A 19,914-nucleotide genomic window follows, 5' to 3' on the forward strand; every position below is an offset into this window, starting at 1 on the left:
GGGCTCGAACTCATGGACCACGAGATCATGACCTGAGCTGAAGTCGGACGCTTAACTGACTGAGCCACCCAGCCGCCCCTCAAAGAGGTTTTTGCCTGCTTTCTCCTCGAGGGTTTTGATGGCCTGTCTTACATTTAGGTCTTTCATCCATTTTGAGTTTATTTTTGTGTATGGTGTAAGAAAGTGGTCCAGGTTCATTCTTCTGCATGTCACCGTCCAGTTTTCCCAGCACCACTTGCTGAAGAGACTGTCTTTATTCCATTGGATATTCTTTCCTGCTGTGTCAAAGGTTAGTTGGCCATGTGTTTGTGGGTCCATTTCTGGGCTCTCTATTCTGTTCCATTGATCTGAATGTCTGTTCTTGTGCCAGTGTCATACTGTCTTGATAATTACAGCTTTGTAGTACAGCTTGAAGTCTGGGATTGTGATGCCTCCTGCTTTGGTTTTCTTTTTCAAGATTGCTTTGGCTATTTGGGGTCTTTTCTGGTTCCATACAAATTTTAGGGTTGTTTGTTCTAGCTCTGTGAAGAATGTTGGTGTTATTTTGATAGGTATTGCATTGAATACATAGATTGCTTTCGGTAGAAATGCTATTGCATTTTTAACAATATTCTTCCAATCCATGAGCATGGAGTATTTTTCCATTTTTTTGTGTCTTCAATTTTTTTCATAAACTTTCTATAGTTTTCAGCATGTAGAAATTTCACCTCTTTGGTTAGGCTTATTCCAAGGTATTTTATGGTTTTTGGTGCAGTTGTAAATGGGATCAATTTCTTCATTTCTCTTTCGGCTGCTTAATTATTGGTGTATATAAATGCAATCGATTTCTGTGCATTGATTTTATACCCTGCAGGTGCCCCTGTTTTTTAAGGAATTTTTAATGGGGCCCCCTAGACCGCAAGAAATGCTTAGCACCATTTATTACTTTATTTAAAAAATTTTAATCATTATTAAAGACAGAGTGTGAGCAGGGGATGGGCAGAGAGAGAGGAAGACCCAGAATCTGAAGCAAGCTCCAGGCTCTGAGCTGTCAGCACAGAGCCCAATGCGGGGCTCGAACTCACAAACCGTGAGATCATGACCTGAGTTGAAGTCTGATGCTTTAACCGACTGAGCCACCCAGGTGCCCCATGCTTAGCACCATTTATTAACCAGTTAGGTCTAAATATTTAAAAATAATACACATTTAAAATATTGCATCCTTAAATTATAATTACTAATTGGGTTTTGTGTATCTGCCCCTAAGCAACTTATCAAGCCTTGGAATCAAATTGGACATCACTACTCATTTTCTGTTCCACATGGAATTTCATGAGGTACTTGCTTTTATCACAGTGTCAGAAGTTCAGAAATAACAAGTAAAACCAGTGAATCACCAAAGTAGTAATTAAAAATAGTTTGTAAACTGGGAGCACTTAAACCAAAACGTGGAATAAAGCTCAGGTGTGTGTGTGTCTTTAAGTTTTATTCATTTCAGTAATCTCTGTACTCAATGTGGGGCTCGAACTCATGACCCCGAAATCAAGAGTCTCACATTCTGACTGAGCAGCTGGATGCCCCTCAGTTGTATGTTGGTGTGAGCAGTTTATATGGTGAGAAAGCAGTGACAGTTTATTCTAAATTCATTGGTTATATTAGAATTTTCTTAAATGGTAGTGAATTGGTCAGTGGTTACCTCACACCAACCTTGGGAAACAGTTTAAGTTTTATTTATGATTTTTAGAGGTGTAAACAAGAAATGACCCAGGTCATCAGTCTGGCAAAATAAGCTAAATTAAGCTTTGCTTGTAGGACTAAACTGGTTTTGCCTGCCTAGGGAATTTTCAAGGCTGGTCTCCATTTGCTTTTAACAGCGGCCTCTGGAAACCCAGCTTCACAAATACGTGTTGTCTTCTAAAGTACTGTAACATGATGTAACGTTGACACTGAACAGCCTTGAGCTAGAAGCTCCAGTGGTTTGTGAGTGGTGTTGAGTACTGCTGTCTCCCTTGAGAATTTAAAATGTCCCACAATGTCCTGTGGGTTACGACAGTGCCCAGGGCGTCTCAGCTCAGTTTGGGAACTGTTGGGGCTATAGATACTTAATTCTGTCTTGAAACCATCTACATGAAAATACTCAATTGAATCCTCAACCTGAATCCTCTTTTTACAGGCTTTTTATTAAATGTCAAATCTTTATTGACATTAATTCACATTTCTCTGGACTACACGCGACTTGACTAAGAGAATATTGTCAACAAAAATTAGTCCTTGATTCTCTTACAGAATTTTCCTGGGGGCATTTCTGGTTAGCAGATCACACTGAATCCCTTATGTGAAATCCTTCAGGGCAGTGATTCTAAGGTACTATTCTTGACGGAAATGTGTTAGGTTTAGGTTCATTTGGGTGGAAAAGGGGTTGAAAACCACTGGTCTAGTGGCGCCTGGGTGGCTCAGTCGGTTAAACGTCTGACTCTTGATTTTGACTCAGGTCATAATCTCCTGGTTTGTGAGTTTGGGCTTTGCGCTGACAGTGCAGATTGGGACTCTCTCTCTCCCCTCTCTCTGCCCCTCCCCCACTCACTCTAACTCCGTCTCTCTCAATTATAATAATAAACAAATCCAACACTGGTCTAATGGACTAGGCATGTTAAAAACAAAAGTATCTCTGGATATCCCTACCAGTTTTCCTCGGTTAACATCTAATGACTTTAGAATGTATCACGAAGAACAATTAGTATGGTATTCAACGGTACTCAGCCCATGGGTAACAGTGTGTGAGATAGTTCACTATTCCAGACACTTGTCTGATCTATAAAGTATTTTAAAAAATTGATGCACCACTATAACATTCAATAAAACACACAGATCTTAGGTTTTCCATTCAACAAATTAACTTTGAATACACTCCTGTACCCATCGTGCAAATCATGTTATAGAGTATTTTCATCACTACCAGATTCCTCGTCTATTTTCATTCCTCCATCATTTTAGGTCTGTTCTTACGTTGAATCATAAAGTATGTATTCTTTTCTAACTTCTTTCATTTAATGATGTTTTTGAGATTAAGTTATATGCATTAGCCCATTTCTAATGCTGAGTAGTTTTCCATTTTATGAATACACCAGTTATACCTTCTGTTTTGGGCTATTAATAAGGCTCTTATCAACAGTTATGTATACTCATGTTTTTGTGAACATATACATTTTGAGAGAGGGAGAGAGAGAGGGAGAGAGAGACAGAGGGGGAGCAGGGTAAAGGCAGAGAGGGAGGGAGACACAGAATCCGAAGTAGGCTCCAGGCTGAGAGGTCAGCACAGTGCCTGACGCAGGGCTCAAACCCACAAACTGTGTGATCACGACCTAAGCCAAAGTCGGATGCTCAACCGAGCTACCTGGGCGCCCCGACATATTTTTTCTTGCATAAATGCTCAGGAATGGTTTTGCTGAATCGTATGGCAAATGAATGTTTAACTTTACTAAGAAACTGATGAATAGTTCTCCAAAGAGGTTGTTCCATTTTATACTTCCAGCAACATAGGAGTGTTCCAGGGGCTTCACATTCTTGGCATTTGTGGATGTTTTTTTTTTTTTTTTTTCCCCATGCTAGGGCATGTGAAATGGTGTATCATGGTGGTTTTAATCTGTACTTCCCAGAGGACCTAAGATGTGTAAATTTTGAATTTTGATTAAGTCCAACTTGTCCTTTTTTTTTTTTTTTCTTCGTTTAGTACTTTGTGTCCAAGAAATCTCAGATATTTTTTTTTCCTACATACTTTTTGGGTTCTACGTTTAAATCCATGATTTTGTGTGTGTGTGTGTGTGTCCGAGTAGAGAATAAGAGTCAAGGCTTTTTATTTCATACATTTGTTTCACCAATATTGTTATACTTTCCTTTTCCCACTGAATTAACTTGCCATCTTGGTCAAAATTTGTGTACATCTGTTTCTGGACTCTTGACTGATTCTAATACCACAGTCTTGATTACTTAAACTTCATGTAAGTTTTTTGTTAGTTTATTTTAGTAATCTCTACACCCAGTGTGGGGCTCGAACTCACACCCGCGAGTTCAGGAGTCATAGCTCTTTCCACTGAGCCAGCCAGATGCCTCCTTTAAATTTTGACAGCAGATAAGCATGTCTTCCAAATTAAGGTTGTTTGGCTCTTGTAAGGTCTTTGCACTTCTACATAATTTTTAATATATTAACAAACCAGTCTTTTTTTTAAGTCTAATGGAATTTTGATAGGGATTGCGAAGTATAAATCAATTTATGGAGAATAGACCCCTTAACCGAAAACTGTTTTCCAATTCACGAACGTGATGTCTCTCAAGTCCAAGTTTTCATCTCAGCAAAGTTTTGCTCTTTAGTGCCAAGGTCTCATAGATCTATAAATTTGTTCCTAGGTATTTGATGTTTTTTTTGCTACTAGAATGTTACTGTTTTTAAACTTTAAGTTTCTAATCAGATCACCAGCATGCCCCAGGCTTTGATTTTTCTAAGATCTTGCTAAATTCACTTAGTTCTGGCTGGTTCTCTTTTTCTTGCGGAGTAAGATTTTCTGTGTAAACAGCCATATCATTTGTGAATGACTATTCTAAGCTCCTGTGTTCCATTCTTTATGACTTTTTCTTGACTGATTGGCTCTTACAGAACAGTGTTGAACAGAAATGGTGAGAGCAGACATCCTTGGTTTGCTTAGTATTTCACCATGAAGTATGATGTTAAGTGTAGATATTCTTTTGCAGATGCTCTTTGTAAGACTGAGGAATTTAACTCCTAGGGTTTGTATTGTGAGAGGATGTTGAATTTTGTCCAGTGCATTTTCTATAATCATTGATAGGATATTTTCCTCTGTTCACAGGTAAATCATATTGATTGACTTTCTAATGTTAAATAGACCTTGCCCTCCTGGAATAAAACCTATTTGGTCAAGATGTATTATCAATACATTGCTAGGTTCAATCTGCTAATGTTTGAAGGACTTTTATTCTTGTGTTCATGAGGGATATTGGTTATTGTTAACAGCTTTTTCAGGTTTTGAATCATATATGGTATTTCTTGGGAGTCCTCTACATAAATATTTTGTCACAGGCCTAAGAAATGCAAAAATCAATTGTTTTGAGGTGTTTTTAGTGTCCAATTTTGGGTTCCTAAGAGCCAATATAAGTTTTTTTTACAGAATAAGAAAGATGACTTTTTAAAATTTCATATTCTTTATATGAACGAAAAGCTGAAAAAAATCCGGGGAGAGAATTGAGATGTGAGATGAATTGTTAACAGGAAGAAGAGAAAAAATCTGCACTGGGGATTAAGGAAGTTTCACAAATGTTTTTGATTATCCTCCATTATAGCATATGACAGATAAAAATCTTGAGGTTCAAACTCCAAGTATAATGAAGCCTACTATAATGAAATTTAAATTATTGGGAGTTTAAAGCAATTTGTAGTTTTGAAAGCAGTTCTAATATTTCCCATTCTACAAAAAGAAAAATCTCTCTAACCAAGTTAAAAATGTAAACATGTCCAACACAGCTTTAATTAAAAATGCAGGGGCACCTGGGTGGCACAGTTGGTTAAGTGTCCGATTCTTGATCTCAGCTCAAGTCATGATCTCAGCTCATGAATTTGAGCCCCACGTTGGGTTCTGTGCTGATGGTGGGGAGGCTTGTGGGATTGTCTCTCTTCTCTGCCCCTCCCCTGCTTGTGCTCTCTTTCTCAAATAAACTTAAAAAATTAAAAAAATTACAAAAGTCAGGGAAATTTCCAAATGTACACTTTATTAAAACTAAAATTTCATATGCAATAAAGATCTGCCTTTTGTGTTAACATACACATGTACGTTTGTGTAAGTAGAGAAAAAGTCTGAAATGGTAACATTAAAATGAAAACAGCAGTTACCTCTGGGACAGTAATTGGTGCAGGAATGCTAAATGCTTTCTAGAAGAGATCCTATTCTTATATAATTTGTGTAACTAAAAGAGCATTCAAACTGTTCATACTAGTGAATCACCAATAGAAATAACACATCAATCTGTTAAAATATACACAGCTTCAGGGACACCTGGGTGGCTCAGTCGGTTAGGCATCTGACACTTGATTTTGGCTCAGGTCATGATCTCATGGTTTCATGAGTTCGAGCCCCACGTCGGGCTGTGTATGCTGACCATGCAAAGCCTGCTAGCATTCTATCTCCCTCTCTCTCTGCCCCTCTCCTGCTCATGCTCTGTCTCTCTCAAAATAAATAAATGTTAAAAAAAAAAAAATACACGGCTTCAAAACTAGAGGTGAAAATGTCAGAAGCCACATGCTGAAGTCCTATAATATAGTATTTTTTTTCCTGATATTCTTTGGGGCAATAATTTACAAAATATATACTCAGGGTCACCCTGGAGTTAATGAACAGATTTAAGAAAAAATTATTAGTAAACTCATTTTGAGAAACTTTCAGTCTCTTTTCAATTACATAAATATTTTATCGGAAAGTTTATTACATGTTCTGAATATTCAAAATATGTGTATCCTGTCTAAGCCTATCACCAATGACAAAAACTCTAACAGAAGAGAAATCTAAATACCTAACAAGTAATGTTAGCACACTAAAAACATCATACATTAAGAGAAAAAATGACAATATGGAAAATAGTAACATAGGATAGACAAAACATTGGTATCTTTAAAACAAAGTTCTTACAAAGCCATTAACATGAGTGGATTTCAAAAAGAATTACAAATGGCCAAAAAAGTACTTAAATTAATAATTTAAGCCAAAAGAATAATTAAAATTTTTTACATCTACTGAATTTGTACTGAGTTAAAAAAAAAAAACAAAACACCTATGGCGGGGGGGGGGGGGGGGGGGGGGTTTGCTGGCTTATTACACTTGTTTTGGCCCAATACATTGGTACAGATTTCTGAAGGTCAATTTGACAATCAATAGTTAGCAAAAGCCTTAAAATACCTTAATCAGTTAACCCTTAGCAAATGATTCATTCCAATTAAGATTTCCATTTTAATTTTTTGTGAATAGAGACGGGATGAAGAGAAGTAACAGATGTTGCTACGATCAGTTCAGAAGACTCACCAATGCCAAAGCAGCAAGGTTTCCCCAACTCCTCTCTTACAGTGGAAAAGAAGTCCAAAGAATCAAAGGGAAATATGTTAACTCTTACTGCTCCTGTGGGCTTACTTCCTGCAAACACCACAGAGGGGCAGCCTTTCGCGATACCAGAAGGTAAAATAAGGCGAAGGAATGGAGGGAGTCCTGCGGGCACCGCCGCCCAGAGCAAATGAGCCATGAGTGATTATATTAAAATCTCACGTTAGTACTTCCCCCAGTTTGCTCAAACTTCTTTAGTTACTGATTTAAGATGGTCTAGGTGACATTCTTCTATGAAGGATTCTGCTTGATTCAAAGCTTTTATTTTCACCAGAATAAGAACTATTTCTTTGACTTCATCCCTGGGAAACAAAAAAAGGAAAATGAAGTGCATGAGACAGGGAACCATTAATTGTTAATCTGAAAAAAAGTTTAAGCCAGTATCTCATATTCCACACTTTACCTTTTCCAAATAAGCATTCCAATACAGACTCTTATTAGATGTGTATGCTGGCAAATTTTAATGTGAATGGCTGTAAAAAGTTAAAGCTATCATCAGAAAGCTGAGTTGCGGCATGGGGGCTATCAGCTTGTATGGGCTATTATGGTGGGAGTCTCAGTGGGAATATTTACCCACAGAAATACTACAAATCTAGGTTTTTTTCTTAAAAAAATTTTTTTTTTCAACATTTATTTATTTTTGAGAGACAGAGACCAAGAACGAGCAGGGGAGGAACAGAGACTGAAGGAGACACAGAATCCAAAGCAGGCTCCAGGCTCTGAGCTGTCAGCACAGAGCCCGACGCGGGGCCCAAACCCACGAACCGCGAGATCATGACCCGAACCGAAGTCAGTTGCTTAATCGACTGAGCTGCCCAGACGCCCCTTGGTTTTTTATTTTTAAAAATGCTTTAGTTTTATTTTGGAGAAGTGCTTAATCAGAATGCAACTGTACTTAAACCCCTAAACATCTAGTGAGGTGAATGAGACACCCAAAACAGACCTAGCTACTCCTGGGTAAACATCAGGCTGCAGACCTGCACTTAACAATTACTGAGGTTTTAAAATGGCTAGGAAAATGAAAAACACTTTGAAAACATGCTATAAGAGGTTTTTGATTTATAGTTTCCCAAATCCCCTGTGCAATAGTTTTCTGGAAATGCTTACTTTGGAAGAGATTTACATTTAAAAATACGAACTACTGGGGCGCCTGGGTGGCTCAGTTAGTTAGGCGTCTGACTCTTGATTTTGGCTCAGGTCATGATCCCAGGAACTGTGAGATCGAGCCCCGTGTCAGGCTCTGTGTTGCACTGACCGCGCAGAGGCTGCCTGGGATTCTCTCCTTTTCCTCTTTCTCTGCCCTTCTCTGCTCAAAATAAATATGTAAATGTTAAAAAAGACATGAACTATTATGCGTGAGGTGTGAGTATAAAATAGTGATTCCTAAGACTGCACATGAAAATATCTACTAATTCTATAGTGATAGTCTCTAAGGACTTATTATTTATTGATTTAAAGATTTTGTTTTTAAGTTATTTCTGTGGGGTTTGAACTTGCAACCCCGAGATCAAGAGTTGCATGCTCCAGCCGAGCCAGCCAGGGGCCCCTCCACAGAGTTTTTCCAGATGTAGAGTGAAAGTACAAATTTTCCTAAAAATTGCTGAGTGTAAAAAAGAAACCTTGAACTATGCTTATGGAGATACAAATGTGCACAATTACCTGAATTCACTTCTGGATAATTTCTGTGCAGACTGCAACAAGAACTGAATGAAGTTTTCTAGCTGGGGAATAGACGTTCTCATGGCAGAGCTTTGGAACCATTTTGCTGGTAAATATGCTGCTATCTGTTAATCAAAATACACAGTCATTTTTTAGTAACAACAGTTATCTAAGGCCTTTTGCTAACATCAATCATCTCATTTAATCCTTATAGTGATCATGCAGGTTGTATATTTTCCCATTTTATGGCTTATGGTTGATTATATTTTGAGAAGTTTTCTCGGTCAAGGGTTATACTTTCAAAAAAATCCTGTATTTTAATGCGAAGAGCTTAAAATAGGCTATTCTTTATGACTAATCATTAGTGGTATTTGTGGTACAGAATAAATTTAGTGGTACAGAAGAATTATGGCTCTGATCTTCTAATTTAATACACTGCTTTAAAAGTTGATGGCAGCATAAAGAGTCAATTACATTCAATTTTTCTTTTTTGGGGAAAATACCACTTTACTATTATGCTATAGGTAATGCATGATTGGGGGAAGTTTGGTAAAAACAGAAAAATGTTTAAGTAAAAAAAGAAAATTTCCTCAGAGCAGAAGAAGACTAGAAGGAAAGAGAGAATGAGAGAAAGGAAAAACCTGAGATCATATACAAAGAAACTCTTTGACAAACAGGTTATGCTATAGTTGGTAATATCAAGATCAGTACTTACAAATGTAAAGTTGGGGGGGGAATATATACCCTGTACACATTACAAAATGTTAAGTGGAAGTTCTGGAATGTATGCTTTTCAAAACACAGTTGAGGCAAAGATTTAGCCTATTCTTTAATCACCTTTTTCAATTATCCAGAAAAAATGGGGAAACATGGACTGCCGAGGGGTAGAAATATTTAGCTCTTTTCCAAGGTTTAAATACTAGTCCTTACTGGACTGAAATTTAAAGTTATTTGCACATGCTTTTCACTTGTTTGTATCCCCAATCTCAATAACATTTCCACAAAACTCCTTCACTTTTCCATAAATGATCCCAGGACTTAAAGCCACACAGGACTTAGCATGGTTATCTAGCCACAAGCTGTGGAGGGAATGTCCTGTGTCGTCTTCTCTACTTCTGATAGTAGACTCTTCTGGTCAAAGAGGACTAAACTGAACGTGAAATACAGAGCATGGGCATTGAATTCAATTTTGGGGAGATAATGTAGTTTAAAACTATGTGATATAAAAACCATAGCCCAAGAAATCAGAGTGGGGTAGGAATTGCTATCCAATGTTTTATGTTGTTTTAAAGTTTATATTATAAACATTTTTCCATATTCTGAAATTCTTAAAAATGACTTATCTGATGAACAATGTTTTTGGATATCTAAGTTGTTTCCGACTATTATAAGTAATGCTACAATAATATTCTTTGTACTTAAATTCCAGTAGAAACAGCTCTTTACAACAGCAAACCCAAGACTTCACTGTAGTTTCAAGTCAGCCCAGGAATGCCACTTCTTAACCTTCAATCCTGAAATTTCTGGAGAGGCACTAGTGAGGTTGTCATCATGATTAAAAAGGTGGCCTTCTCCTCCCCAGTATAAGACAAACTCCTGGCCTGAAACAATCCTTTTCTTTTGCTAATACCTTTTTTGCTCCACCCTCTTTCTTATGAAAATCTTCCATTTTGTACAACTCCTGAGAGATGTCTCTGCTTGCTCTGTGGAATGCTGCCCAATTCATTAGATCTCAAATTTACTCCACTGAATTTTCTGTTTTAACAAATTTTTATGTGCATCTCGGATTTTTAACTTAGTAATTTTACCTCAAGGAATTTATCCTAAGTCAAAGGTAAGAACTTTAAAGGTTTTGTAGCCATCATGCCAGAAGTCTCCAGAGTTCTATCCCCTATTGCAGCAGTGGACTGTTTCTCAGAACCTCTGCACCACACGTTGGAGGTGTCCCTGACATGATGTGACTGTGGTTTCCTCATGCTTTTGACAATACAAGCAATTAGGAAATAACAGCAAAAAAAAAAAAAAAAAAAAAACAAAGCAAAACAAAACCCAGCCAGCATAACAGGTAAAATAATATTCTTACTGTATTATTTTGCATTTCTCTGATTATTAGTATTCTTAATCTTTTCTGTGTGTTTAGGAATTATTAGAAATTCTTTTTATATATTCTTTTTTTGGTGAATTTCCTGTTACATGTCTTTTGGCCATTTTTAATTGGAATACCTGAATTGTTTACTAATTTTAAAGAGCTTTTTAAAAATGTAGATATTAATCCTTGTTATGGTTTACAACTTTTATCAGTTTTTCAGCTCCCTTTCTTTTAAACTTTTCATTGTAGAAAATTTCAAACAGGAGAAGGAAGAAGTATGGTAACCCCAACGAACCTATCCTCCAGTTTTAACAATAATCAAATAAATAATCCTGATATTTAATGCTTTTTCATTCACTGAAGTTTTACACTTTCATCATCAAATCACTTACCTTTTTTCGCTTATTTCTTCTTTTAAGTTCAAAAGGATTCCCTTACCATCAGCTATATTTATCTTCTTGGTACAATATTTTATAGTTTCATTTTTATACTTTATTTCATCTGAAATTTATATTGGTATTTACTGAGAAGTGAGGATTTAATACTATTTTAGTTGGTTTACCACTATTTACTACTTTTTCTTCTCCCTGCTGGTGATAATTCAAACCAGTATACTAATTCTTACTGAGGTGTTGGTTGCTTTTGGGTTTCTAGTCTATTAAATTGATTTGTTATTATGTGAGTACCACAATTTTAATTACTCTGTTACAAAATAGATTTTAAACTTTAAGGAAAAAAGTAATCTCTACACCTAAAATGGGACTTGACCTCATGACCCTGAGATTGAGAGTCACATGTTCTACTGACTGAGCTGGCCAGGTACCTCACAAAACAGATTTTAAGAATCCATTCCTACATACTTACCTGGCTGCACTTTTTAACAACATCTGGCCCAGGACTGGCAGTAAGAAGAGCTGTCATAAGGTAGCGATTCAGCAGCTTCCCGAGTCCTAGTTCTTGCAACGTGTCATCTGGGAGGAGTCCATTCCAAAGAAGGATATTGCGGAAAAGCTAAAGTGCAGTATCAAGTGAGTATGTGTAGCTGTTTCTCTAAAGAAAAACTGTAATAGTTTCCAGCAAACATAAAACACTGGTCAAATTCTTTTAAACTCTCCTTATTAGTACTGGTAGAAGTGTCAGTTTTATTTATTTTTTAAAGTTTATTTATTTTGAGAGAGAGTGAGAGTGAGTGATCATGAACAAGCAAGCAGGGGAGAGGCAGAGAGAGAATCCCAAGCAGACTCCCATGTTGTCAGTGCAGAGCCCAACATGGGGCTCGATCTCAGGAACTGTGCGACAGTGACCTAAGCCAAAATCAAGAGTCAGATGCCTAACTGACTGAGCCACCCAGGCACCCCAGACGTGTCAATTTTAGAAACAGCAGAAAAGATTTTTTATCAATTACCTAATTCTTTCCAAGCTCTATATATTTGCTCATCGTATCTCAATTTTTAGGACTATCACCCCAAATCCATCTCAAATAAGTTCACTGGAGCCTTCCTTTCCAGATCAAAAATTTTCCTCCTCAATTTACATGCCCAGAGCCTGGGGCCATGGGGAAGACCACAGGACTCAGGGAAGGATTCATAAAGGACTACTGTTAAGCCAGTGGTACTGGGGCACTTGAGTGGTTCAGTCAGCTAAGCGTGTAACTCTTGGTTTTGGCTCAGGTCATGATCTCACACTTGGTGAGTTCAAACCTTGCATCAGGTTCTTTGGCACTGGGCTCTCTGCTGTCAGCACACAGCCCGCTTTGGATCCTCTGTCTCCCTCTGTCTTACCCCTCCCCCACTCACTCTCTCAAACATAAACACTTAAAAAAAGAAAAAGAATGAAAAAGACAACTCCTCAAAAAAACAAAGCCAGTGCTACTGTTACCAATGGATGATCCTGATATACCATCAAAGCTGACAATCTTATTGCTCTGATATATAAGATTAATAATCTGTGAGTCTGGAGATAAATTGGGTAAAACACTCATAAGAAATTCTAACAAAATTAACATTGGTTGCCTTTTTTCCTCCAAATCCATCTCTTTCAGTGCATTTTATGGTGTTTTCCATTTTCTTTCCACACTTTGTGCTATATTTACTGCAGTGTCTTTCCACACTTCGTGTCATTGTTGATGCTGCTCCCTCTTCCTGGGAAGTCTTTTCCCTGACTCAACCATGTGATAAATAATGGATTCACCCTATTAAAATCTAGACTTGCTGAGGTCACTTACAACCTTCCAATTGTCAAATCCAGTAAACATTTTCAGTCTTTCTCCCAATTCTTTTCGGTGGCATTTAATACCCTGCCTTCATTCTTAAAAACCCTTTGATTAGTTCTCATGATGCCACCCTCTTGTGACCACTCTAAGCTTCACAATAAATTCTAAGGTTTCTTTTAAGACTTCATTTCTCTGCCTGCCTCTTACGTCAGTGTTTCCCAATGTTCTGAGCCTTCTTCTCGTACTTCACCTCATGAACCTCTCCTCAGAGGCTGTCATTTCTGACCATGGCTCCAAACACTGCCTAGATGTGGCTGACTCCCAAATTTCCAGCTCAGATCTGTCCCCTGCAATTCAGACACCTATATCTATTCCTGTATTTGTCTCACGGGTATCTTCAATTCACTATATCTGAAACAGACCTTTATCTTTCTCCAAACCTATTCCTACTGTATCCCCTCCAATGCCCTCAAAGAATGTCATTATAAGTTACCAAGTTGCCAAAGTCAGAAACTTGGCTGGCACCCTACATAGTCTTCATATGTAATTAATTAGTCATTAAGTACTTTCAGTGCTTCATCCTAAGTATCTTCTGAACCCAACTTCTTACCATCCCTCCCTATTACCACTAACTTAGCCATGACTTCATCCTTTATCTTATTTTTCTAAATGTTTATTTATTTTGAGAGAGAGAAAGCAAGCATGCGCCTGAGCAGGGGCGGAGCAGAGAGAGAGAGAATCCCAAGCAGGCTCTGTGCTGTCATTGCAGAGCCTGACGTGGGGCTCGAACTCACAAACTGTGAGATCATGATGTGAGCCGAAATCAAAAGTCAGATGCTTAACTGACTGAGCCAACCAGGTGCTCGCCTTCCTTTATCTTTTAGACCAGGATAGGGCAATGAGGGATTATGGGTTAAATCTAGCTGGCTGCCTGGTTTTGTAGAGCCAATAAACTAAAAATGGTTTTTATATTTTGAAATGATTAAAAAAAAAAGTAAAAGGGTAACGTGAAGATTGTGATGTTAAGATTTCAGTGTCCAGAAGTGAAGTTTTACTGAAATACAGCCATGCTCATTTGTTTACAAATTGTTTATAACTGTTTTTGCACTACAAAGGCAGAGCTAAATGGTTCAACAGAGAATGTATAGCATTCAAAGCCTAAAATATTTACTATCTGGTCCTTTACAGAAGTTTGATGATCTCTGCTCTATAGTACTCTGGATTTAAAATTTAAAAAACTTATTTTTGTAGTTTTTGCTTACCTTTACACTCGACCAGAACTGTCTTTCTTGGAACTTTGAATGTGGTGATGTTTTGTTTTCTATAGTGCTAATTTGAAACAGAGAAAGAACAAAATGCAAACTGTTAATCTTCCAGAACCAGAGTTTAAAAAAACTCAGTTTTTTTTTTAACCAAACTAAGCCTTAACACATTAACAGAATGTACATGGAATGCTCTGATGACATCGAAATTACAAGTACACTTTGATCCAACAACCCTATTTCTGAGAATGCCTTCTATACGTACACAGGATGGTAGGTCTATAAAATTATTCCTAGCATTGTTGCTAATGGTTTATCACTCACATGCCCACCAGTTACAGTACATTATATGAAGGTATATTATGCAGCTTAAAGAATGAAGAAACTACTCTTGTGATGACGTGAAATGACCTCAAAGATGTACTAAGTCAAAAAAAAGTAAGGTACAAGACAATGGTTACAACTGTACTCCTTTCCTATAGAAAAGGGGGGGGGGGGAGTAAAGACTCCATCAAAGCTACTAGAACTGATAAATGCATTCTGTAGTCACAAGATACAAAATTAATCTAGAGAAATTTGTTGCATTCCTCTACACTAATAATGAAGTAGCAGAAAGAGAAATTAAGAAAACAGTCCCATTTATAACTGTACCAAAAAGAATAAAATATCTAGGAATAAACTTAACCGAGGAGGTGAAAGACCTATACTCTGCAAATTATAAACTATGGATAAAAGAAAGAAACTGAAGATGACAAAAACACACGGAAAGTTAATTCCATGCTCAGGGACTGGAAGATCCAATACTGTTAAAACGTCTGTATTACCCAAAACAATCTATATAGATTTAATACAATCTCCATCAAAATACCAATGGCATTTTTCACAGAACTAGAACAAATAATACTAAAATTTGTATGGAACCACAGAAACTCCACAAAAAGTCAAAGCAACCGTGAGGAAGAGGAACAAAGCTGGAGGTATCACAATTCCAGATTTCAAGATATATTACAAAGCTGTAGTAGTCAGCGGTATGGTACTGGCACAAAAACAGATACATAGATCAATGGAACAGAATACAGAGCCAGAATTAAACCCAACCTCATATGGTCAATTGATGTACAATCAAAAGGGCAAGATACACAAAGTGAAAAAGACAGTCTCTTCAACAAATGCTGCTGGGAAACTGGACAGCAACATGCAAAACAATGAAACTGGACCACTTTCTTACAACACACACAAAAATAAACTTACACCACACATACACAAAAATGGATAAAAGACCTAAATGTGAGACCTAAAACCACAAAAATCCTAGAAGAGAGCATAGGCAATAATTTTTTGACATCGACCTTAGCAACATTTTTCTAGATCCGTCTTCTCAGGCAAGGAAAACTAAAAACCAAAAATACCCTACTTGTTTCATAAAGTAAATCCACAATTCACAGATACTTTCTGGCTTTCTGTGCCAGGCACTATTTTGAGCGCTCTCTTTATCTTCACAAGGTCCTGTAAAGTAGGCATGAATTTACATACAAAGATACTGATGCACACAAAGGCCCAAAGTCAAATATCTAGTAATGCTAACTCTGGGCTCCCAGAATCTGTGGACTTAACTACTCTGTGATGCCACCTGTCATGTTCTTAACATAAAAAAACCTATGTCCAGGTGTCAGGCATCATACATGGCATACAAAATGTGACTAATATTTTTTTGAAATCTCAACTTGCATCTTAATAGGTGTATTTATATTTGAGAACACTTAATATAGTTCCTTTTGCATTACTTTCTTAAATCTGTATTACATGATTAACTATTTCATATAATCTAGATGTTAACAGCTCTTACCTCTTTGGATACAGAGGAATAAAAACATCATCTTCTATTGCTTTCTTCACTCTCAAAACAATGGATTTAAGTAAGTCCTATTATATAAAAATTTAAAAGCATCAGTGATAGTCATAGGTCTATTTACCAAAAGAAGTAATTTTAACAGTATGGTACAAATATCAATTAGGTACAAGAGAACTTTATTCACCATGTTGGTGCATTTTCATTGCTGTATAGTATATTCTGTTGCATGAATACTAATAATGGGACATTTAGGTGGTTGTGAGTTTGGGGACTATTATACACAATACTGCATAAAAGTTCTTGTACGTGTCTTTTAACATACATAGGTATAAATTTCTAATGGAATTTAGTTTATGTCTCTACATTCAACTTTGTACACAATGCCAAAATGTTTTCTGAAGCAGCGATATTCCGTTTACATTTCCACAAGCTACATACAAGAAATCCTGCCTCCCTACATCTTTACTAATAGGTGGTATCCTTTTGTTTTTTAATGTTTGCAATTCCTGGGATATGCAGTCATACTTTATTATGTTTTTTAAATATTTTTTTTACTTTGAGAGAGAAAGAGAGAGGTTGGGGGGAAAGGGTCAAGAGCGGGGAGAGAGAATCCCAAGCAGGGTCCATACTCAGCCTGGACCCAGTATGGGGCTCGATTCCACAACCTGGGGATCACAACGTGAATTGAAATCAAGAGTCAGTCCCTCAACTGACTGAGCCACTCAGGTGCCCCTGTTATGGTTTAATTTTTATTTTCCTTTTGAGTAATGTCATGATGAGCGTCCACTCACTCTTATTTGGCATTTGGACATGCCATTTTGCTAAGTACCTGATTAAAAGCTGCTTGTCTTTTTTAAAAATTAGATTCTTTCTTACTGATTTGTAGAAGCCTTTTATATATTCTAGCTATGGGTCCTCTGTTGGTTTATCAATGCACTTTGATGTAGTAAATTCACTTTGGCACATGCATTTTATTGTTTGTGTATCAAAAATTGGGAACCAAAATATTCAATCATAGAGACTTTTTAGTCATCATGATATATCCATTCATTGCAAGAAAATATTAAAGTTTATAAAGACTACTGTAGTAACATACAAAATTAAATATTTAATGAGATAAGGGAAAGAAGTAGGATCCAAATGTACACAGTCACTAAGATTATAACTTTGAAGTAACAGGCTGGATGAAAACATCCTATAATGGTGTCTAGTCCTTGTACTAGGATGAAAATATAAAGGGAGTTTGAATTTTTCTTCATGTATTACCAAAATTTCTATATTACCCTCCTTCTTAAAAAGAAATCCATATTTGAAAAATAAAAATTCCACACAACAGGCTATTTTTCAAGTCAGTGACAATGTGTGTTATTACAAATTAAGCTGTCAAAAAACTCTATACTGACCAAATTACTCATAAATGTAAAATTCAACCAAATATATTTTTTTTCACAAAAAGTATTTCTAACTGAAGTCCTGTTTCTTTTTCCAGTTATCTATGACATATTCCTCCATGGCCACATATCAATGTTTAATTAATATTAAAAACAAAAATTCAATTTTTTATATTCCAGTTCTTAAACATTCTGATATTTTAAAAGAATAAAGATCATTTTTCTAGGCATTGTCTCCATGGAGTAGTATTTGGAGATATATATATATATATATATATAAATTACTGAGTTAGTGTTTGTACTAGAAAAGTTATGCTTTTTCTTCTTCCATTTAATTTAAATGTTTTTTTTTTTAATTTTTTTTTTTCAATGTTTATTTATTTTTGGGACAGAGAGAGACAGAGCATGAACGGAGGAGGGGCAGAGAGAGAGGGAGACACAGAATCGGAAACAGGCTCCAGGTTCCGAGCCATCAGCCCAGAGCCTGACGCGGGGCTCGAACTCACGGAGCGCGAGATCGTGACCTGGCTGAAGTCGGACGCTTAACCAACTGCGCCACCCAGGCGCCCCTAATTTAAATGTTTTTGAATGCTGGCCTGGACAGTTTTTTTCTTTTTTAAGCAGGCTCTATCTGGGCTTGAAACTCACAACTCTGAGATCAAGACTTGAGCTGAGATTGAGAGTTGGATGCTTAACTGGCTGAGCCACCCATGCACCCCTCCATATTGTTTGAACTTTTGTTTCTTAAAAATAGTTCTCTCAAACAATGCTATAAAGGACATTATTGAGTCAAACAATGGAAGTGGAACATGGATGGTAGATTAAATATAGTCAAGTTTACTGAAAATGATTAAGTGTCTCATGGTTATGTAACAGACTATCTTTATTCTTAGCAATTAGGCAGTTTACTCTCAAATTTGTTCAGGAGAAACAAATCATCATGTGTATATATGCAATGGGACAGCAAATAGTAAAGCAAATGGGGCAAAATATTAATGATAAGTGAATCTGGGTAAAGGGCCCATGAGCATGCTATTTTTACTTGTGAGAATTTTCTCTGAGTTTGACATTTTTTCTAAAAAGACTGTTTAAAACAAATTAGTATATTTTAAAATTCTGAGCTTATTAACTTTGAGTATTCAAAATACATTATTTTGTGGGGGAAAAAAAAGTTCTCCAAACAGTAACCACACAACCACACACACACACCTCTATATATGCTTTAAACTAGTTTTGAAAAGACTCTTTAGCTAGCTGGTTTTTACACTGCTCTTTATATTCACAGATAATCCTGGGTGGCTTGGGCAGATGTTGAGGTCCTCAAGGGAGAGTGTGGGCAGGCACTCACTACAGCACGAGCAGCTGTGCTTTTGTGTGTTTGTGTATAGGGGTATGTAAGAACTAATTTGATAAAAGGTCTGCTGATGAAAAAAAAATTTTGAAAATTAGCAATCTAAATACATAACTGATATTATTTTCACATTTGCACTAACTAGTCAACTAACCTATGCCTAAAAACATTTAATGATAGGTAATCACTATCTCGTGAGGCCACCCATATCTTTGGGCAGCTATTAACTATTAGATTTCAGTTAACAATGAGAAACAAACTTCTCTCCTGTTCTTCCACTCGCTGGTCCTGATTTACTTCTTAGGATTATACAGAACAAACAAATCTAATTTCCCTTCCACATGACAATTCTTTAGATTCTAAGACTAATACCTCACTTTTCTACATTTTCTCTTTCCCATATCATCTTAGATACTCTCCATTTAATATACTTATACCCAGAATTAAATGCAACACACCCAGGAAAATCTTATCCATGAGTATAGCACATATAACATTTTTACTCAAAACAGCACACACCCAGTAAAAAGAGTTCCCCTTAGTCTTTCTGTTACTCAAGTGACACTGCTGACTCATATTGGGTTTACTGTTGATTACAGATCTCTCTCTGGTTTACCTATATTGTTTCAAAGCTATTTCTTTCCTTTTATTTATGCAGCTGAATTTTTGAATGCAAGGGTAGTACATAATGTATATTCCTTTCACATCGCAGATTTTGAGAGTCCATTTTCTCAGTATTTGAAATCTTTTTGGATACTATTCTACTATCCAGAAGTCTGTGATAGAATTCCTAGCTTTGTGCCATTGACAAACTTTATTACCATGCATTTTACATCTTCATCTAGTTCAAAAAAAAATATTGAACAGGGCAAATACTGAGAAGATATCTCATACTAAAAGACTACCTCCATAGGTAGCCACATCCCTCTTGGTCAGTATTCTTTAGGTATACACTACCAGTT

General features: G+C 36.6%; 1 protein-coding gene across 5 annotated transcripts in view; it reads right to left on the minus strand.

The window, feature by feature from the left end:
* Positions 1-6,828: 6,828 nt before the first annotated feature.
* Positions 6,829-19,914, minus strand: part of GCFC2 (GC-rich sequence DNA-binding factor 2) — a 55,236-nt gene continuing 42,150 nt past the window's right edge. For 2 of the 5 annotated variants that reach the window (XM_045054461.1, XM_023251800.2), the window contains 5 exons: positions 16,205-16,281; positions 14,359-14,425; positions 11,749-11,895; positions 8,796-8,920; positions 6,829-7,438 (listed from right to left, as the gene is read on the minus strand). In XM_045054461.1, coding sequence (XP_044910396.1) covers positions 7,321-7,438; positions 8,796-8,920; positions 11,749-11,895; positions 14,359-14,425; positions 16,205-16,281 — 534 coding nt within the window. In that variant the 3' untranslated portion in view covers positions 6,829-7,320. Of the gene's footprint in view, positions 7,439-8,795; positions 8,921-11,748; positions 11,896-14,358; positions 14,426-16,204; positions 16,282-19,914 lie in introns of those variants that run through there. The other 3 variants (XR_006595681.1, XR_006595679.1, XR_006595680.1) reach the window with 3 other exon arrangements.

This window comes from Felis catus, chromosome A3 (assembly GCF_018350175.1).
Source record: "Felis catus isolate Fca126 chromosome A3, F.catus_Fca126_mat1.0, whole genome shotgun sequence".
NCBI classification, from domain to species: Eukaryota; Metazoa; Chordata; class Mammalia; order Carnivora; family Felidae; genus Felis; species Felis catus.